Below are 18,338 nucleotides of genomic sequence, written 5' to 3'. Positions count from 1 at the left end.
GTTTTGACTCTTAGCACGACTAAATGTGTGGCTGTGGTCAACTTTCTACGATTGGCCAAACCACGTGCATAATAGCACATTGTCAGAATGTCAACTTTGACGTTGATAGGTTCAGAATGTAATGGCTCCTAGCTTCTACTGTGCTTTTTAAACACACGATCAAGCTTGTCGTCGTAACTGATAATAAGTAGCTCGGCAGCAACCCTTGACGACACGGAAAGGCCAATCCTGGTTGTGAGGTTAAGGATAGAAATCATAAGATGAATTCACCGAAACATATCGGCGCGAGTACTAATATGTCATTGCCCTATGTTTTTCTGTGTACGACGGGTCTGTATCTCAGCTTACTAACGTTTTTTTTGCGTTGTGCTTAGGCCACAATAGCTGGATTAGTAGGCGGTCGTTATTAGGAGTCAAGACGAGTAGGCGCTAAAGCAGATTGGCTCTACACCAATATACCTCCAGCTAAAATAACGAAACTATTGCGACGAAAGACAGAAAGAAACAATTTTGTAGGCCCGGATTTGCGTGACAGGAATAAACACACAAATATGTTATGCTCCACAGATTATCTTACTGGTGTAGGTACCACCTAAACTGGATACTTACCATAACCACGAATTAATCAAATTAACGGTCATTTAGATGTGGTGGGATAAAGGTAAATGGGTGTCACCAGCAGGGCCCCTACTGCTTTCCTCAAGTGGAAGGCCTCATCACGCCGATTTATACCGGTTTCATTGGTTACATTGGATTCTGAAAGCAAAGTCTGCATAAAAGACAGCTGTATCGGCACTTCTGGCCGATTTATCCAATAAATACCTATCGTAAATTGAAAATTGAAAATTCACTTCGTTAGTTTTGTTTATTACAATGACTACACTCTGCAGTTACAAAATTAGGCCACATTTATGAGAAGGTATTTCTTTCCCCTCAAACCCCAGGTTTACGGTGAACTTCAGCCGGTTGTGGCGAGCATTGCTGTTGCTCTTCCGGCTCTCAACATCGAGCTCCTGGAACGACCTGCTGCCTTGGCTGATGCCGACGGGCAAGGCCCTTGCCGTCACATACATCGTGACCTACGTCTTTGTCTCCAACTTCATCATCTTCAACTCGTACGTGGCCGTCCTCCTAGACGGCTACGAGCACTCGCGCAACACGGAACTCAGTGGTATGACGGACTCGGACCTGCTGGAGTACGCGGCCGGATGGGCCCGCTTGGACCTAGAGGGCAGAAACCTGCTGCCGCTGGCTTCCATCCCTGTCCTCCTGGACACGTTGCCGCCACCTCTGCGCCTGCCACTACCCAACAGACTGGTCCTTGCCATCATGGATGTGCCCATCCTCCAGGGCGACCGCGTCCACTACGTGCACCTGTTGGAAGCCATGTTGCGCGTGCGCATGAACATGTACGAGCCACTCGCCGAGGAATTGGACCGGAGCCTAGAAGCCTACGTTGCCACGGTCTATCCGGAGCTCCGGGATCCGGAAATGAAACCGGTGTCCAGTACTATGATCCGGCAACTGGAGCTGCGCGCCGCCCGTGTTCTGGCCGAGTTCTTTACGGAAGGTTGCGAGCAACTGCGGCTGGAGCATGCCGCCAGGGTCCTGCAGCGGTCCTACAGAGCAAAGCGTTTCCGCAGGGTGGTGGACATCACGAAACGCGTGGTTCCGTTTCCCCTGGTCATTCTGACCAGAACAAATCTGCAGTACTGGTAGACCTCTATGAGCTCTTATTTTTCTTATATCTTTCTCTTTATCGTGTTCTATATATTCGAACTCTTGTCATCTGCTACGGCGAAATCTGGAAACCGGTTTTTGTGAAACCTTAGGTCGCATATATGGACACACACTTATTAAAAACACGCGTGCAAACACACACTTAAGAACACGCGTGCAAACACACACAGAAATAAGGAAGAAAGGACGACACGTGTCATTTCTCTAACATCCTTTATTTGCCCTGTAGAATAATTATATTTCTGTATATATTCATTATATAGACTTGACCGTTCGGAAATCTCGCTCGCTCGTAATTCGCCGCTATGTCCGCACCCCTTGCTTCGTCGGTGACTCGGTTTCTATATCGGCCTTGATCCTAAAGACTGAGGCTCCAATTCTCCGGTTTTGTCGGGCTTCCTAAGAAGGAGTTTTATGGATTCACCACAACGCAGGCTCGTATTGCTGACGAGCCAAAACCCCGTCCTAGGAGAGTGCTGCGGTGTCAGCGGTGTCCCCGTCGAGTTTCGACATGAACAGTCCTCGTATTTCGGGGTCCTACAAGCAAAAGCTCCCATGTTTTAAATGCAAAAGTGGGACGTTTATGAACCCATTTGCAGCGCACGACCTGCGTGATTGAACAAGAGTTGGTCAAATGCAGATGATGTTTGACGCACTCCTCTTCGCTGGTTCACTTCAAATATTTGTTTCAAATAAATGTGTTACAAACGTACGAGCGCCTTCGAGTTTTTTTGTATATCAAGCTATGAATAGTGGGGATTCAATTTTATTAGTTTGGCATTTCGGCTTTCATAAACCGGGTATACCAGTTGCTAAGTGGCAACTCAGTTTGAGTAGCGAATTTGGAATTTTCGTTAAAAAAAATGAAAGAGATCGCCATTTTTTTTGTGTTTGAGAAAATCACAAATGAAGTGGAATTGTCATAAATAAATAAAAGTTTGAAGATATAGGTTAAGCCATCACAGTGATATAACTAACTTTTCTTTTTTTCTTAAACGAACGCTCCAATCTCTTACGAAAATCAGTGATTTTTCCTTGACGACATGATGAAGTCGTTCAAAAAATTATTTGCTCTAAAACATTTGGAAATAAAGCATTTGGTATTGTCACACGGAAGCGCTTTGTGACGTCATGGTTGAGCATCACGTGATTGCGAACCACTGACGTCATGGTTGTTGATAAGATGAACAGGTGATAAGCGAGCTTCTTAGCTCGCAGACGGAATTTTGAGATGAAAGTACGAGCGTGTCCCTAAAAATTTTAGGTGGCACAAGCATCCTCGCGAGACCTTTTGTACTGTGCAAAAATAAAGACTGAATTTATAAGCCAGAGTGCTAAGATAAGTGTTTACAAGCTTAAAGAGGAGACAAAAACGGGTTGTTGAAGTTTTGTGTGATAATTGTTTCTTTCTTTGTGTATTTTTCGCTACGCGTTGTCCTTTTCTTTATTTTTCCTGTTTGAAAATATTCCTGAGGAACTCTGCGTTGTTATAGTCAATCGAATTTTAAAATGCAGAACCGAAGTAGTTAGCGCGTAGTGGAACTTAGTGGATCTTTGTATTTATTCAGTTCATCGATTTGGAAGGGTGTTTAACGCAAGATACGAGACTTCGGACAAGTAAAAGTGTCCGTGATTGACCATGTAACCAACCGAAAATTGCTTACACTGCAAACGCAGTGACGTAGCATATTCATCACGTTTGATTGGTCGGCAGGCAGTTATATTAAAAATGCAACCATAGTCTCACAATTGATAGTTCTTTCTCCTCGCGTTGAGTAAAGGAGACTAGACTACAAACCGGGGAGTATTCGAGGTGCCATCGATTCTCATATCTCGGGTACCCAACCGTATAATTCACGATTGAAAAACGGTCACACTCTGATGATATTATTGTGGCCATTCTTGTTTCTAGAATTTTCAGAGTAAAGCAATTACACTTCATTCATTTGAATTATTTTATGTTATTTTTATTATCCTCACTATTAACATTGCACGTTAATCGAAGATAACACGAAATGAAGGAGTGCTAAGCTGGCCACTTTCTACGCATTTGAAAATGAAAATCAGAGCCGCCTTCTAAGAATGTCCAACGCACGGCTACACGTTTGAGACGCAGTAAATCAAGGACAGCGGAGGGCACGCTAATAATTCGGATAAGATTTGAGATTGATGGAATCACGGAATAAATAATGACCGACTGCAGAATCTCTGGTGAGAGGGACTAGTTCAACACCTTGATGAAAATCGTGAAATTCAACAAGTGAGAACACAGCGGCCACTACAGAAAGAGTCACACTTTCGGCCTGTCCGGGAGACGCGAGAAGAGAGTTTGTCATCTCCGATTGAGTGACGTCACACGCCAAGTTACGCGGGATGCGGTGAGTTTAACCAATCAGCACTTTCTTCGCTCGATAGCTTCGCTTAACGTGGCAGGATATAAAGAAACCGTTACTTTTTTTATTATTGGTCGCTATGTCCTGTCACGAGTTTGAGAAACACTTCATAGAAAACTATGGGTAGTATTAACTGGCGGTCATAGTTGAGTTCCTTGCTGCTGAGCGCGAGCTGACAATGAGCTACAACAACGCTTCCGGTATGTCCATTGTACACCACCGGGGTCGGAGTTCTTTTGAGAAGATGAATTGTGGCTGGTTCTGAGCATGCGCCGTAAAAACCACTCTCAAATATGTCGTCTCGTCAATACCAGTTATTGTCTATAGCCTGTTGAAGGCCAAGGAAAACCAGCAAATTCCTTTCCACGAGGCTTTCAGCTTGCCATGATTGATGGTTTTTTCCTCTCCAGCGTTTGATCTGCTAAAGTGGATATCTTCGCAGGAGGAGCTTATTCTGCTATTTTTTAGCTTGAAATGAGCCAACATGAGATGCTAGTTTGAAACATCGGAAACCAAAACGGCCCTTGTCTGAACTCAACGGGACTCAGACCTGAAGCAGTTAGTTGTTCCTTACAGCTACGGCTTTCAAATTCAAATTGAAAGCCGGCGGTCAACTGGCTTTCAAATCCTACGTCGGTTGGGTGTTGATTAGTGTTTCGCAGATACTTAACCGGTTTAAATGCGAGTTCGCCCACATTGGTTCTGACCAAGAAAGGTTCTGCGAAGACGGGGTGCGCGACTTAGGCAGGACGAGAGCGTGGAGATCCCCGACGGAGCACTGAGCTAAGGCACACCGACTGTTCCGAATCCCACGGCGGCACCGGCTCCTTCCACGGCATGTGAATACGTAGGTACGCCAAATCCCTACCGGTTTGTGTTAGACCGTAATGAGGAAAAGCAGGCGGCAGATTATCTCCATACCTGAGATTCTCTTAAGGTGCAGTTGCTAGGGAGATTGAAAATGTAATCTCAGAAGTTTGCGTACTTTGCCTTTTTTTTTGTTGCTTTTTTTTTTTATAGAGAGAAAACATTGGCGCTTTTTGTTATCAATATATGTAAGTTATTGAATGAAATGCACTACTCTCGTGAACGTCTCGTACACATTCCTTGAACTCGAAACTCTGCTCCTTTCATTCATAGACTCTCTCCGCATAATAACTCGTCGCTCCTATAAAGCATTTTCCTTTCATAGTCTCAACTCCAAACTTAACAGCAACATGGCGTAGAGCTTGTAAAATAAGCGTCTGGTTCTTGAGCACCTTTGAGCATCCTCAACGGCATAATAGCGGTTCCTTTTGCGACCCACCGTACTTACACTCTTCGTTTCGCTATTATGAATACGAACGTGCGATGCGATGCCCGTGTTTTCTCACGCCGGGGGTGGGCACTGCGCGAGCGCAGAAACCCGATGCTCGTGAGCTGAATGGACCGGCATGCGGATGTGACGTCACACCGCAGCGGTGGCGCCACTGGTGGAAAGGCGCATGTGCAGACGCGCATTTCCGCCAGTGGCGAAAACGCGGGTTTGTTGACAAATAGCGCTGGTGGCAACGTACTCGCACTGATTGGATCGGGTTCGCTCGCACTTATGGTGACACGAAGTAAAGGCGCTCATGGAGCCTAGAGCCCTCGTACATTTGGTCAACAAAAATGAGGGTTACGGTACACTATAACCGGCGATTGCAATGTTCGGCCGTCACCTGACGAATTCATTCGCCCCTCTTGTCTCACCATCTACCGCTTGTCTCACATAAGTAATCGTATCAAAAGAGATATTCAGGAAAAGATTCAGGAACGAGTGTTCCTGCACATAGAGTTCAGTAGGCCATCATCTCGAAACGGCATCGATAATAACGCGGTCTGACGGGATCACATCCGCTTCGATAATTACGAAAAAGGGCAACGACTGTAAACTCACCTCCTTGTCTCAGCGTCTTTCTATAGAACTATATAATTCTTTCTATGCACTCTCTATGAAACTACGCTCTAAAGAACTGCAATGTGCGCAACGTGGTACGACAGGTAGACCACTTGCCGCCGTGGGCCTTCGGCTGCACAACACTCAATACTGGACTTGGGTTTGTTTTCTTTTGTTTTTTTTTTTTCCTCGACTTTCTCGGGAAGACTACGGGAAGAAGATTGTACCTATATGTACACGAAGAACTCCTGGCTTCAGGGTTTGAGCCGGAGGGGGTTAATCGGGCTTCGCTCTTTTGGCACGTGCTGTGGTGTCGTCGAGCATGGAAGCCAAGGTGAGCGGGGCGTCCCCACTACTACGATGTCCCGAACGTGTCTTGCAATGGTGTGTTTAGAGCCCTATCTCGCCCATGAATCAAAAGCGCTCCCAAAGTGGCAACAAAATGACCTCTCTGGAGCCGTCGTGTCATACCAACTCCACCTAGAATGAATCAAAGACCGTAGACTAGAATTGTGACGTCATCGCAGTGAGATCGAGCGAAGACACAGATTCGAATTAAATGTTGCCTCAGCGCTCGGTTAAGCCTCGTGTCCAATCACCTTGTCGAAGGAAGTTCGGCCTCGGGCTCGGGTTTAATTGCTGAGTTGGCGCCATTCGACGGTGATGACATTTCATGGAGGAAGAGGAGGATGTTCGCAGGTCGGCACCATCGTTCTACGTGGTGCCGGTCAAGCTATTGGGTGTCGTAATTGCGGTGGTAGGTCGTGGAACATCCGGCCAATAAATACGAGCGAACGCAAGTGTCTTGGCTGTCGCGGCGTCCTAGCTCCCGGTACCTGAAGCTTTTGTGTGCTGTCTAGCTGGGAAAGCGACCCGCAGTAGTACAGGGGTGCTATGTTGCGCTTTTTGCACTCCTAGGAGACTTGGAAGAGGGAAGTGACGTCAACGACACAGCAAACGCAGATTGGATGTTGACAGAAGAAAACGAAATCGACAAACAATCTGCGTTTGCTGTGTCCTTGACGTCACTTCCCTCTCCCTAGTCTCCTGGGGGTGCAAAAAGCGCAACATAGCCCTCCAGACCTCTGCCGTCTACAGCTCCGCTGCTGAGCCACAATCGCAACAGGCAAGACCATATCCCTCTTCTATGACCTCATGAGGAGGAAATCGGGGGACCAAATTTAAGAACGCGATAAACACACCAGAGAAAGACGCGTTTTAGGCACCACACCACTACAGCGTGGCTCCCAGCCCCCGCTCCGGAAGCTGGGAGCGACCAGGGACGCTGCCCTGGTAACTGGCGGTCAGTGGCGCTCATCAATTCGGGATTGGTAGTGGAAGATGCACTTCTTCGAGTCAAGATCCGAGTGCTCCCTCTGGCAAAGCAAGGCAGAGCCGCTTTATATAAAAAGGGGTAATACGAAGAACAAGGGCGGCAGAATCTGAAGAAAAGCAAGAAACCGCTTTTCGAGAAAGCCTAATAAGATCATCCAACGTTTGGTTAAGGTGTCTACTAATGATCACAATATGACTGCGTGAAAATTGAGGTGGGTGCTTGGTGGAGTAAAAGTTTTATGATTGCTTTCAAGTCAACTTCAAAATTACAAAACTAAACATATTTCATTGTCATGGTTACGTGCTCGAGTTTTACGAACACGCGAAGTACGAGATAGGGTTCAGATGAATCTATGTGTGTTGCATGCGGTAAAAAGGAAAGACTGAAAAGAGAATTCAGTAAATGTAGGACCTTCTATATACCTCGCTTCCCTAGTAAAGTTTAAGCCTTATATGAGCGGCATGTTTTTAAGGTTTGTGTTTAGTCGGAGAAAAATAACTTGCTGGAAAACTGTTGTACACAAATGGGGTGTCCGAATTCGTCCTCATCTTGGCGTGCATTGCTTCGTCGGATGATAGTCCGCTCCTGACTCAGCCGGCTGTCTTCTTCGATTTCAATCAGGTGTCGTGAATCAGTATCTCCTGCAACGCCCTGGTAGCGACTGAGATATCAAAAAGCAATATCAGCCATCTTGATCACAAAACTTAGCCTGTTACTTGAGGGATAATTTGGTATGCCTCACGTTCATTTTTGGCTTAAGGGGTTAGCCGCGCTCGGCCTAGCATAAACAGGAGTGGAGCGTACGCTGTTCGGTAAGACTGAAGTGCATCCTGCCCCTACCTATGGAATAAAAAAAAAACGCTCAGTCCCTATTCAGGATCTTACGCCCGATGTAGAAACCTTTTGCCTAGCTTCGTAAGAAAACGTATCTCAGACATCTTCACAATGGAATTGAGTGCTGCAGTAAGCAGGTGCCAATAAAGTAAGCTTGCTCTAGATTGTGAGATTCGATTGATTGGTTTGGAAGAACTCTGATAGCGAATTATAAAAAGAAATGTGTGCTGCAGGATTCGACAAGCTAGCTGCGGCAAACCGAAGAATCGAGCGGCTAAGCGTATTTGAACATGTATGCACAGATGCCTCAATGTCAATGTCTTTGCAGGAGGGTGTCATCCGTGTAAGTATGAAAACACGTGCGGCCGTCATGTCAATTGCACTTCTTAATACGAATTCTTGGGTTGATCTGCAAAGAAAAGCGCTGATCTTCCTCAAGACATTCCCATAACTACAAAGATTTCACACCTGGTAAAGAACGTTGGCACGGTTATTACGAAAGGGATGTCACCGCCGCTCAACCAGAACACTGACACCGAGGCATCTTCAGACACGCTTTTACGATGACCCTTCACATGGCCCGTTGATGAGCGCCACTGTGCCCGGAATGCTGCCTCGACACGAGGCGGAACGCCATCCGAGGGAACCCAGGATTTCCAGTTGGGTCCAGGGATGCCACGGGGCGACTACCACGTGACCACGACGCAGCCACGGGTTCTGGGCGGCCCCGTCGGTCACTTGCGTAGGCGCCGGTGGGTCCGCCGTCATAGAACGCTCCGCGCTGTGTCGTCGTCATAGCCGCCGTGGATTCGTTGTGGTGCAGCAGCTCTTTGTTGGGCGAAGAGGTCCCCGCCTGCATTCTAGAAGGCGGGACATCATCTTCTGTTTTGGCACCTGTTTTTTGCGGCCGTCGTGCGATCCTCCTCGGCGTACCGCGTGTTTACTTTGAAAAGGCTGCCAGGACTCCCTGCCGTTCCCGGAGAACCAGTTGCCTTTTGACCCATTGGTTCTGAGGAACCCATTGCGGAGAAAGACGCCGCGGTGCGGTGTCTTTCTCCGAGCGGGTCCTCCTGCCGGCAGGGTCGCACACTCTTGCTTTTCTTGGGGGCTTAGTTGACGTCTGGCACCCGACGGTGCCTCGCCCCCGCACGAAGAGCCCTCAATGGCGAACCCAGGAGACTCGGGAAGCCCGCCATCTTGGAGCGCAGCTGGCTCCGCAAGCTCCGCGATCGGCGGTCAGGTGAATCCGGTTGGAGCAGCGGCGCCCGGTCCTGCTGGAGCACGGATATCTTGGGCGACGAAGCGCACACCAGCAGATCGGACGCTCCGGGAGCGACGCGGCAGAAGGCGGCTTCCAGCTGAAGCCCTTCGGGCTCTTCTTTCTCGGGGATCGGAAGCAGTGGCGTGGGACGTCGCACGTGCAAATCCCGGAACCGCTCGAACCGGGACGACGGCCGTGGAGGCTTCACCAGGGGCTTTACCAGAGGTCCCCGGACCGCGAGTGGGAGGGCGTTACCGGGACTCACACGATGCAACTGCCCACCGCGTCGACGTCGGATCTCGCTAGGTGGAGGAGGCAACGTCACGGTGGCGAGGGCAGCCGCGGCGAGAGCTTGAGGGCTCGGCTCTGGTGAGGGAATGTTCCGAGGTTCCGGAGACGCCGTAGTTCTGGGCGGCGAAGGTGACGTCTGCCGAGCCGTAGGGGACGCAGTCGGCGTGCGACACGTTGGCAGCGACGTCTTTGCAGCTGGAGCCTTGATAGGCTTAGGTATTGTGTGCCGATCTGGGGAAGGCTTGGGCGCACTTGTAGCGTTTTGCGGCAACGAGCTTCTGGAGCTCGCGTCTCGAGGGATATCTAACGACGATGAAGACGACGATGGTGACGTTAACGACAAGGACGACGGCAACGAGCGCGGCAGCTTCTGAGGAGTAATTGGCGCTGCTCCCTTGGAAGTACCTGCAGGTATGCCGGAGGGACCAGGAGAGACGGAAAGCCGGTCGACTTTCGGCGGTGACTTTGGGGCGTCAGGCGGTGACCTCGGCGGTGGATGCACCAGCGCTCGGGTAACCCGCCGTCCGCACAGCTCCTGGTTTCTGACGTCTTCATCGGGTGATGACACAGGCTCCTGACACCGGGGTCCTGTTATCAGCGTCACTTCTTCCGGGCTGCAGACGGGCGAGCAGGGCAGGGACTTCTCCGGTGCCTTTGTCGAGCAAGATGCACCGGACGACGATGACGCCGACGGTTCTGCGAGCTCGGACGTGCCGTCGCGATGTCTGTGGAAGCGGCACGCCTGGGCGCTGTGCCTGTAGTGGCTGGCCGGCAGTGGTTCGACGGGTTGCTCCAAGTCATGGGGTCTGAGGAAAGGCCCCGAGGTCTCGCCCAGAGCCTCACAGGGCGCGAGGAGGGCCCTGGCTCCCGGCATGACCGGCGTGGCTCGTCCGTGGGACGAGTGTTTGAGGCGCACGATCTTTGTGCGGCAGATGACGCATCGCAGGGGCAGAACCCTCTGGGACACGGCCACCTGGATGGTCTTGACGAAGCACTTGCGGCACACTACGCGATGGCCACACGGGAACGTCTGCATGCTCGCCTTGGCACTCACGCACACCACGCACTGCGAACAAAAAAAGATGGTCACGTTACAGGCCGGAAGGCTACAGCGGGACATGCTTAGAAGATTACCACTGATATGTAATATAGCAAACACAGCCGTCTAAAACACGCGAGCGGTGGCAGTTTCGTACTCACAACATCTTGCACTTGTTCTTGCACTTCGTGATTACACCTTCATTTGGTCGTCTGCTAGGCACGAAGCAAACGACGCCACAGCGATTGCCGTTGCTATATTGAGTTGTGTCCATGATAATATGAGAAGCAGCAGAAGTATGGCCGCGACTTTCTACAAAAAGAAATTAGGGTATATTGTTGCTATCAAAGTTAACTACATCATAACACAGGGAACCTCTTCTTGTTTCGGTCACTTTCTAAGACAGTTGATTTTGGCGCAAGACTGTAAATTTCGAACTACTTAAAGCGTTTCTTCCGCGCTTCTCAGCTTTAGCGTCGAGCGGCGTCTTTCAGCACCAAAAAATGCGAAGGACAATCGGCCATATTGGCGCAAATGTGGCGAGCTTCATCGGGCGTCAGCACGGGTTGTCAATTGTAAGATGCGAAGAAAAACGTACATATCCTAACAATATGCAAGCCTATATCGTATTCTGTTTTTCATCAAGGAATTTATGTGTACTTTTAAGCGCTGGAAACTAAAACGTCATTAAAACCTGACTACAAAAGCGGCGATGATATTTCAGCCATATCAGTTTCATCCTCATTTTGGTAGACTTGGTTTGCTTGACAGAGTATTGTTGTTGCGCCATGGGCAGATGTATCCTCCTGTTTAATGAAGCATGCTTCCGAGATTCTTGGCGAGCAATGTTCTCCTCAGGCCCCTCCAAACGCTCGTTTGGCCAGCAGAAGGAGTGAATAGCACCGCTTCTCCAGAGCTCCGGAAGCGAACCTGATACAGAGCAGGCATCAGGATCTCAAACGTTACATTTGTGTACGTGGCGTAGAGCGTGCATTCTTGTTGCAAATGCAAAGGTTGAGCTGTGCGAGCGCGTTGAGACACGATTCAAGTGCCGCTCATCTCGTAAGCTGGCTGAGGCAGTGCTTTCTTTCACCCGGGCTTTGCTAAGATGCGGCTTCTATAGCAAGCCGGCCTTGATTATCACTGAACAATGGGAGAAATTGCAGTAAAAATTTCACTGCGGCGAAAGGGCTAAAGTCGTCAAAGTCCTGCCAATAGCGAAGGAAGTCATCTTGAGACGACTTCCAAGAAAGAAAGTGGATAGTTTGGCCAGTTGTTTAAAAGTTTTGAAATGTAATAGTGCCTTGCGTTGTATCTTTTGGTTTTTCTCTAAAAAAAAATTGAAAGAAACGCAAATATCGACAAATGAAAACGATTGGTGAAATTAGGCATACAGAAATATAAACCAGGAGTGGACACAGTGACATGGGGTTAGAGCCGCAGACAAAACTACAAAAGTTAAGAGAACCGGAGGAAAAAAAAGAAGGGTTGGGGGGGGGGGGGGCTTTTTTTATCAAGAAATGATATGGAGGAAACAGTCCATTCCAAAGAGGACAAGTATAATTGTCAACTACAACAAATAGCACAAGGCAGCACAACGTGTCTTCAACCGCTAAGCTAAAATGAATGCATGGTTCGCTAGCCGGCTACTGCCCCAGACGCCCGTTATGCGTATCCGGTTCGAAATTACTTTTAATTTAATAAAGAAAACAAGGTCACTGGACGCATTTACGTGTCAAAAAGCAGTCCAGCTGTATGTACGTAGTATAGTACAAGGCTTTCAAGACGGTGAGCGTTTTCTTAAATACTAGAACAATTTCGCCTTGGGGACAGAAAAGGCAAAGGGGGGCACGCTTACCAGGGAGCCGCGAGCCACACTTGGACTCAAAAGAGCCGCATGCGGCTCGCGTTCCCCAGTTTGGCCACCCCTGATATTGACGAATGCAGGCAAGGCCACTGGCCGTCGCGTTGTCTCTGCTCGTGCGTACAAGCCTGTGAAATTTCAAGCTTGCCAAAGCTATGTTCACGAGCAAGCTGCACGTGTTTGCGCTCACGGGAGAACAATCGGGGCGCAATTCTTGCATTTGTCTAGGGAACAACTCTCGGATTTTAACCAAACGCTTGTTTGAAAAACCAACTTCCGTTGTGCGGAGTGCAACTGGGGCAAACCAGCGTATTTTTACTACCCGGTCCACTACCCAAGCAAGTCCGAAGATGACGATTTTCGGCCCTGTAACTAGCGCTACCCCAACAAAAACAAGCACAAGCCCCCTTTTTTTTTGTTTTATGTCAGTCTTTCCAGGCGTATGGAGTAGCCGGATGCGTGCTTAGCAGGCCAAGAATCTCGGAGGCCATGAATGAAGATGACCATTTGTAGAAACTGTCACATGGACACTATGCCTTAAGCTATGCACACGCGCGAGTGTTTCTTTTTCTCATTCTTACTTCCTAGTAACTGTTGAGAATGTACGCGAAAATAAGTGCAAGTTTAAGAACCACTGACTCAGAACTTCTACCGAATATGCCTTCTGATCTCAAAGTTACTGCACTGTACCTGTTTGTTTTTTTGCGGGGATGATTTGTTTATGTTTTATTTCACCATCTCAGCGAAGTTAAATCATGTAATAAAGTTCCCCTGACGAGAACCTGGTGTATTAAAAATGATTTGAAATAGAATTTACGCGAAACCAAATAACTATCGGAGTAATGCACAAAGTAATAGGAGCGATTTTCAAATCATCTTAGCACGTCCAGCTGCCTCCCACACTCATCGCGCGTAGACAATGGCAGTTGTTTATTCATTTGCTCATTGGCGTACTCCGAAGGATTTTGTGCTCATGGATGGTTTATGCATAAATACTAACCAGATGATCCATGTTCCAAAATCTACTCCTGGGCTGAATCTTGTAGACGACACTCCCTACTGACGTAAATAAAACGGAAAAACAAAAGTACTGACAAAATATATTAAGGGTTCACCGCAACGAAGCTAAGAGAATCCGAACTAGGAAGTCCCACACCTGTAGTCAGAGGGCTAGCGGTTTTCACCCGGGTTAGAAATTCAAGTAGGGCCTTGACCTATCAAAAGTTTATTACGCTTTTGAGTTTCATAAATGTAAATCTGGTTGACGATCCAAAAGACGCGTAAACAGACTAAAAGAATCGCGTTTTATGGTTTAAATAATGTGTATTTTCCAGCTGGAAAATGAACCTCTGCCATCCGGAAGAAGCTCTCGCTGTGTCACTGCACAAACACCAGCCAGAAAAAGTAGCTTCTATTGGTTGTACTCCGTCTCACATTATCAAGGTCGAACTGCAAGGGCTGTGCAAGCGCGATCGATTAGCCTTGGCCGCCTTGACTGGAGCACTGGCAGCTCGAGCGCTTGTGCAGCCGCCAAGGCTTCACCCAAAGCAACTAGCTCGCGCGTGTAGCATGCGCGGCTAACAATAGTTCATGCTAAAGGGATACAAAGTATAGTCTTTAGATGCTTGACATCCTAAAAGACAGGTCTTAAGGCCACGGTCCCACTGAATGTGGCAGTTTAGGTACTTTTCGGCAGGCCATTACTCATCTCCTTTTAAATACTGTTTTGTGGGATTGATGTCATTTGAAAGGCAATGCAATCCTCTTTCATTTGATATTATGTATGTGTTGGTTTTTACTGTTCATGCGCATTTGTAGCGTTGCGAATATGATGGCGCGGACCCTCACATGCTCCGCTAGTTCATGTTTTATGAACGATCCATTAAAGATAGCACGGTTCCAATATAGCAGTTTTGTTAAGATGATGTCGGAGCAGAATCTAACGATCCACTTTTTTGATATTTGCACTACTTTGTTTTTTTCATCCCTCCAAATATTGCCCTAAAATTGACATTTTTCCGCACAAATATGTTTTTAATGACAAGAGCTAGGGCAATGAACTTAGCTACACATGTAGTGCTTATAATTGGTAATATGCAGAAAAAAATTTAATGTTGTGTAAATTTTTTTTGTTTAGATATTTTATATCAAACGTAGCACTTTTTTGTGCTTCGTGTCATGGTAGTTCAAATGCCGCTGAAGAAATAATTAAACTATGATAAAATCTTTTATTACATTTAGAGCTACAATGGTTGCCCAAGAGGTGGACGATGGCTTTTTTTCATTTTCAAAGTCATAACGCTCCAGGAGCCCTTCAAACTTACCTGTTTTTGACGCATATCTGTTTTGGACATCAAACAGATTTATTGGCATTTAATAACATTTATTGTTTGGAATAGATATACATTGCGATGTATTAAATTTTCACAATGATATTGCTTTGGTTTCTTAATAGGTGTAGAGCTTAGCTAATTTTAAAAACAATTAAAAACTGTTTGGGTGTTTTGTTGCGCTACCTGGCGGATGGCAGACAAACTGCTGATTTCTAATGTTCAAAAAATTTCCGAGGGCGGCGTTGGCGTCTGTATCATCATCAATCTCCGTGTCTTTTTACCCTCACATTTAAAAAATATATTGAAAGATTTACTATCGATAACTGAATGGTTTAAGTACTGGGTCAGGCTAATAAATCTAAGACCAATATTTACACAAGCGTAGCGTAATATAATGTGTTCATTATTCGATATGATTGAAATCAATAAACAATGAAGACGAAGAGGAAAAGAATACACCCGAGTTCACTTTATGCCTAGAGTCACTAAATGAGCTTTAAAGTATCGGCACTCCGTTCCCCAAAATTGTTTTGGGCGCCGCCATTTTGGGTCTTGCTCAGAGCAAACGCAACTGCCGATCATCGTGATCTAAGAGTACGACTTCCTCAGCATTAGATGCGGTGCTAGGAAGCTGATGCAATATTGCAATGCTCTGTCGCGGGTTGTTTAAACATTTGTGAGGGAGGGAAAAGCGTTTCCAGTGATTTTAGATAAAGCTTCATATAACTGGCAACCATGATTTTAAGCCACAATATGGCCAAGTGTCGTTACTCTGAACCGTAGCTAATTTACTGGCACAAGCGGGAACAATGAAGAAGAGGCAGGTGTCAAAAGGTAGTGGCTTGTGGAATCCACGGGGCTTACGATATGGCCCCTCCAGGTATTACTGGGTGGAGCACTTCATGTGCCCTTTGCTTAGGGTGGAGCACGACATCTGGGCATTTTGTCCCCCTCTTTTATTTTTATTTTTTGTTCAGAAGCGCGTGAAAGAGCGTGTCCCTGCACGCGCTCGTGGCGCTGATTGTGCTATGGCGACATTTTGTTTTCGTCGATTTCTTTGTATTTTCCCCGTGAGCGCGTGCTGTCGGCATCGGGTACTACAGAGGGTGGCATCACCCTAAACAGAAGGACATTGAGGCACCCTAGGTATTACGAGCCTCTTGAACAAGAGCATGAATAGTGTTATTAAATAAGCTACGCTTCAGAGTAGCCACGCTTGGCCTTAGTATGGCTTAAAATTATGGTTGCCAGTTATTTGAAGCTTTATCTGAAATCACAAGAAACGCTTTTCCGTCCCCCACTTTAAACAGTTTGCGACAAAGCAAAGCAACATTACATGAGCTTCCTCACACCGAATGCTGACGATGTCGCACTTTTAAATCATGACGATCGGCAGTTGCGCCTGCTCTGCACAAGCACCAAAATGGCGGCGTTCACAACACTGTCGGGGAAGAGAGTGCCGATACTCTAAGCGCAGCTCATTTATTGGCTCTAGTTGCCGCGAAACTCCTTTTCCCTGACTGAAACTGAAAGTAAATATGAATAATACACCATTATTATAGCTTATTTAGTTATAACCAAATACACATAATGAGAGGAGGAAGCGGGCGGGTAGGAGAAACGCGGGTTTTATACGCGACCGTTCTAACCGTCTCAAAAGAGAGAACGCACGACCTTGCGCTGGTTTAGAAAAAAAGGCATCCAAAGAAAAGAGGCGGCACACTGTGTTCTTTGTTATTATGCGTCTAATTGCAAATTGTTGTGTGTATGTTTATTCAGCCGGAAGTTAGTCTGCCTTAGTGGGCGTCTGGTGTCTCAGCTGTAGATGAGCAATTTAGCCAGTGCGGTACAACCGAAAACCTTGGGTCTTCAACGTGCGCCACGCAGTAGTGATGCACGACCGCACGCCGGTACGATGCTCTTCCAGATCGAAACGGGCAGGGGCGGAGGGGGTTCTGCAGCGCGAGCTTTCGCTCCCAGTGCTCCGAGCTGGTGTGCGCTAGACCATGCACTCGGCAACCAACCCCCCCTTGTGCGTCTAATTTATATACAGGTATAAGTATTTGAAGATCGACAATGGACGTCGATCGTCTCGAGGTAATGTAACGTAATAACATTATATAAATTATAAACTGGTTGAAGGACTGAACGACTTAATTTTTCAATTCTTGGATTGTAATCTGGCGGTAGCCTATTGTACTTACTGTTGATGAAGAGCAATATGAGGTGACGAGGTAATGATTAAATGATGAGGCTCTATAAGGACGACGACATTAATGGGTGTTGAACCACGACGTACAGTGCCAGACTTGTTTCAAGTATCGTGTACCCAAAGACTTTCTTCACCCGCAACAGTATATGGTAGAATCAATGAGGATGTTGCTTTACAACTATACGTGGAACAGGAAAACTGCACTGTGTAGAAGCGCGGCTTATTCGTTAATATGAGGGACGGATTTCTAGCAGCATTCCCTGATTGACTACTTGGAACAAATGGCCTCGTTGACGTAAAGTGTCCCCGTTCCAAAAGATTCTTGAAGCATACTTAAACTGCAAAGGAGTATGAGGCGAAAAATAAGAAAAAGGAGTCTGGTGTAAAAGGTCCAGATCACCACCGTAGCTTTTACTATCAAATACAAGGGCAGTTACACAATACACAAAGAAAGGTTTGTGATTTAGTTATATTTACACTTAAGGGCATTGATATCCAACCTATTCAGAGAGATGACACCTCCTGGTCAACCAACATAGAGCCTTTTCTACTCAAGTTTTACATGGAAGGCCAGACTTCCGCTGAAATTCCTCACGTAGACGAGTTGTCCGACCGAATAAACTGCCATTACTCCCGATGTGGTTATTTCTCGATCTTTGTTCGTAAGCGATAGTATCATGAGATCGAGGGGTGTGGCTATTCTTCCGCCGAATATTGCTTCGGCGGGTTTTTTTCCGTGTAAGATGAGACCGACGCGTGCTGCCGGAACAAGAACCTGGCGATTCTTCACTGAACTGCTCCTTCCGTAAGCTTCAAAAGGGATTTTTTTTTTTTTTTGTTTCGCACACCATCTGTTCTGCTTGCCCATTAGTTGCAGGATGGTATGGTGCACTAATTTGATGCCTGATGCCATTTTGTTTCTTCAAAAACTTGTTTATTTTGTTTGAAGAAAGATTTGGCGCGTTATCAGAGAAAAGTATTTTCGGTAGGGCAAAAGTAGGTAAAAGAGACCGTAGAACGTCAATGACGTGTTTGGACGTCGTGGCAGACATCGTGTAAACTTCCAGCCACTTAGAGTACGCATCGTACATGACTCCGCAGATGTGGATACGTTTCG

General features: G+C 47.0%; 1 protein-coding gene across 1 annotated transcript in view; it reads right to left on the bottom strand.

The window, feature by feature from the left end:
• Positions 1-9,330: 9,330 nt before the first annotated feature.
• LOC120838454 overlaps positions 9,331-18,338 on the bottom strand; it is an 81,132-nt gene continuing 72,124 nt past the window's right edge. Inside the window, exons 3-5 of the mRNA XM_040500247.1 lie at positions 10,378-10,839; positions 10,179-10,305; positions 9,331-9,848 (exon numbers count right to left, since the gene is read on the bottom strand). Of these exons, the coding sequence (XP_040356181.1) occupies positions 9,331-9,848; positions 10,179-10,305; positions 10,378-10,839 (1,107 nt within the window). The remainder of the gene's footprint in view (positions 9,849-10,178; positions 10,306-10,377; positions 10,840-18,338) is intronic.

Source organism: Ixodes scapularis, unplaced genomic scaffold (genome assembly GCF_016920785.2).
Source record: "Ixodes scapularis isolate PalLabHiFi unplaced genomic scaffold, ASM1692078v2 ptg000154l_1__unscaffolded, whole genome shotgun sequence".
NCBI classification, from domain to species: domain Eukaryota; kingdom Metazoa; phylum Arthropoda; class Arachnida; order Ixodida; family Ixodidae; genus Ixodes; species Ixodes scapularis.
This window is presented reverse-complemented; position numbering and strand designations above follow the sequence as displayed.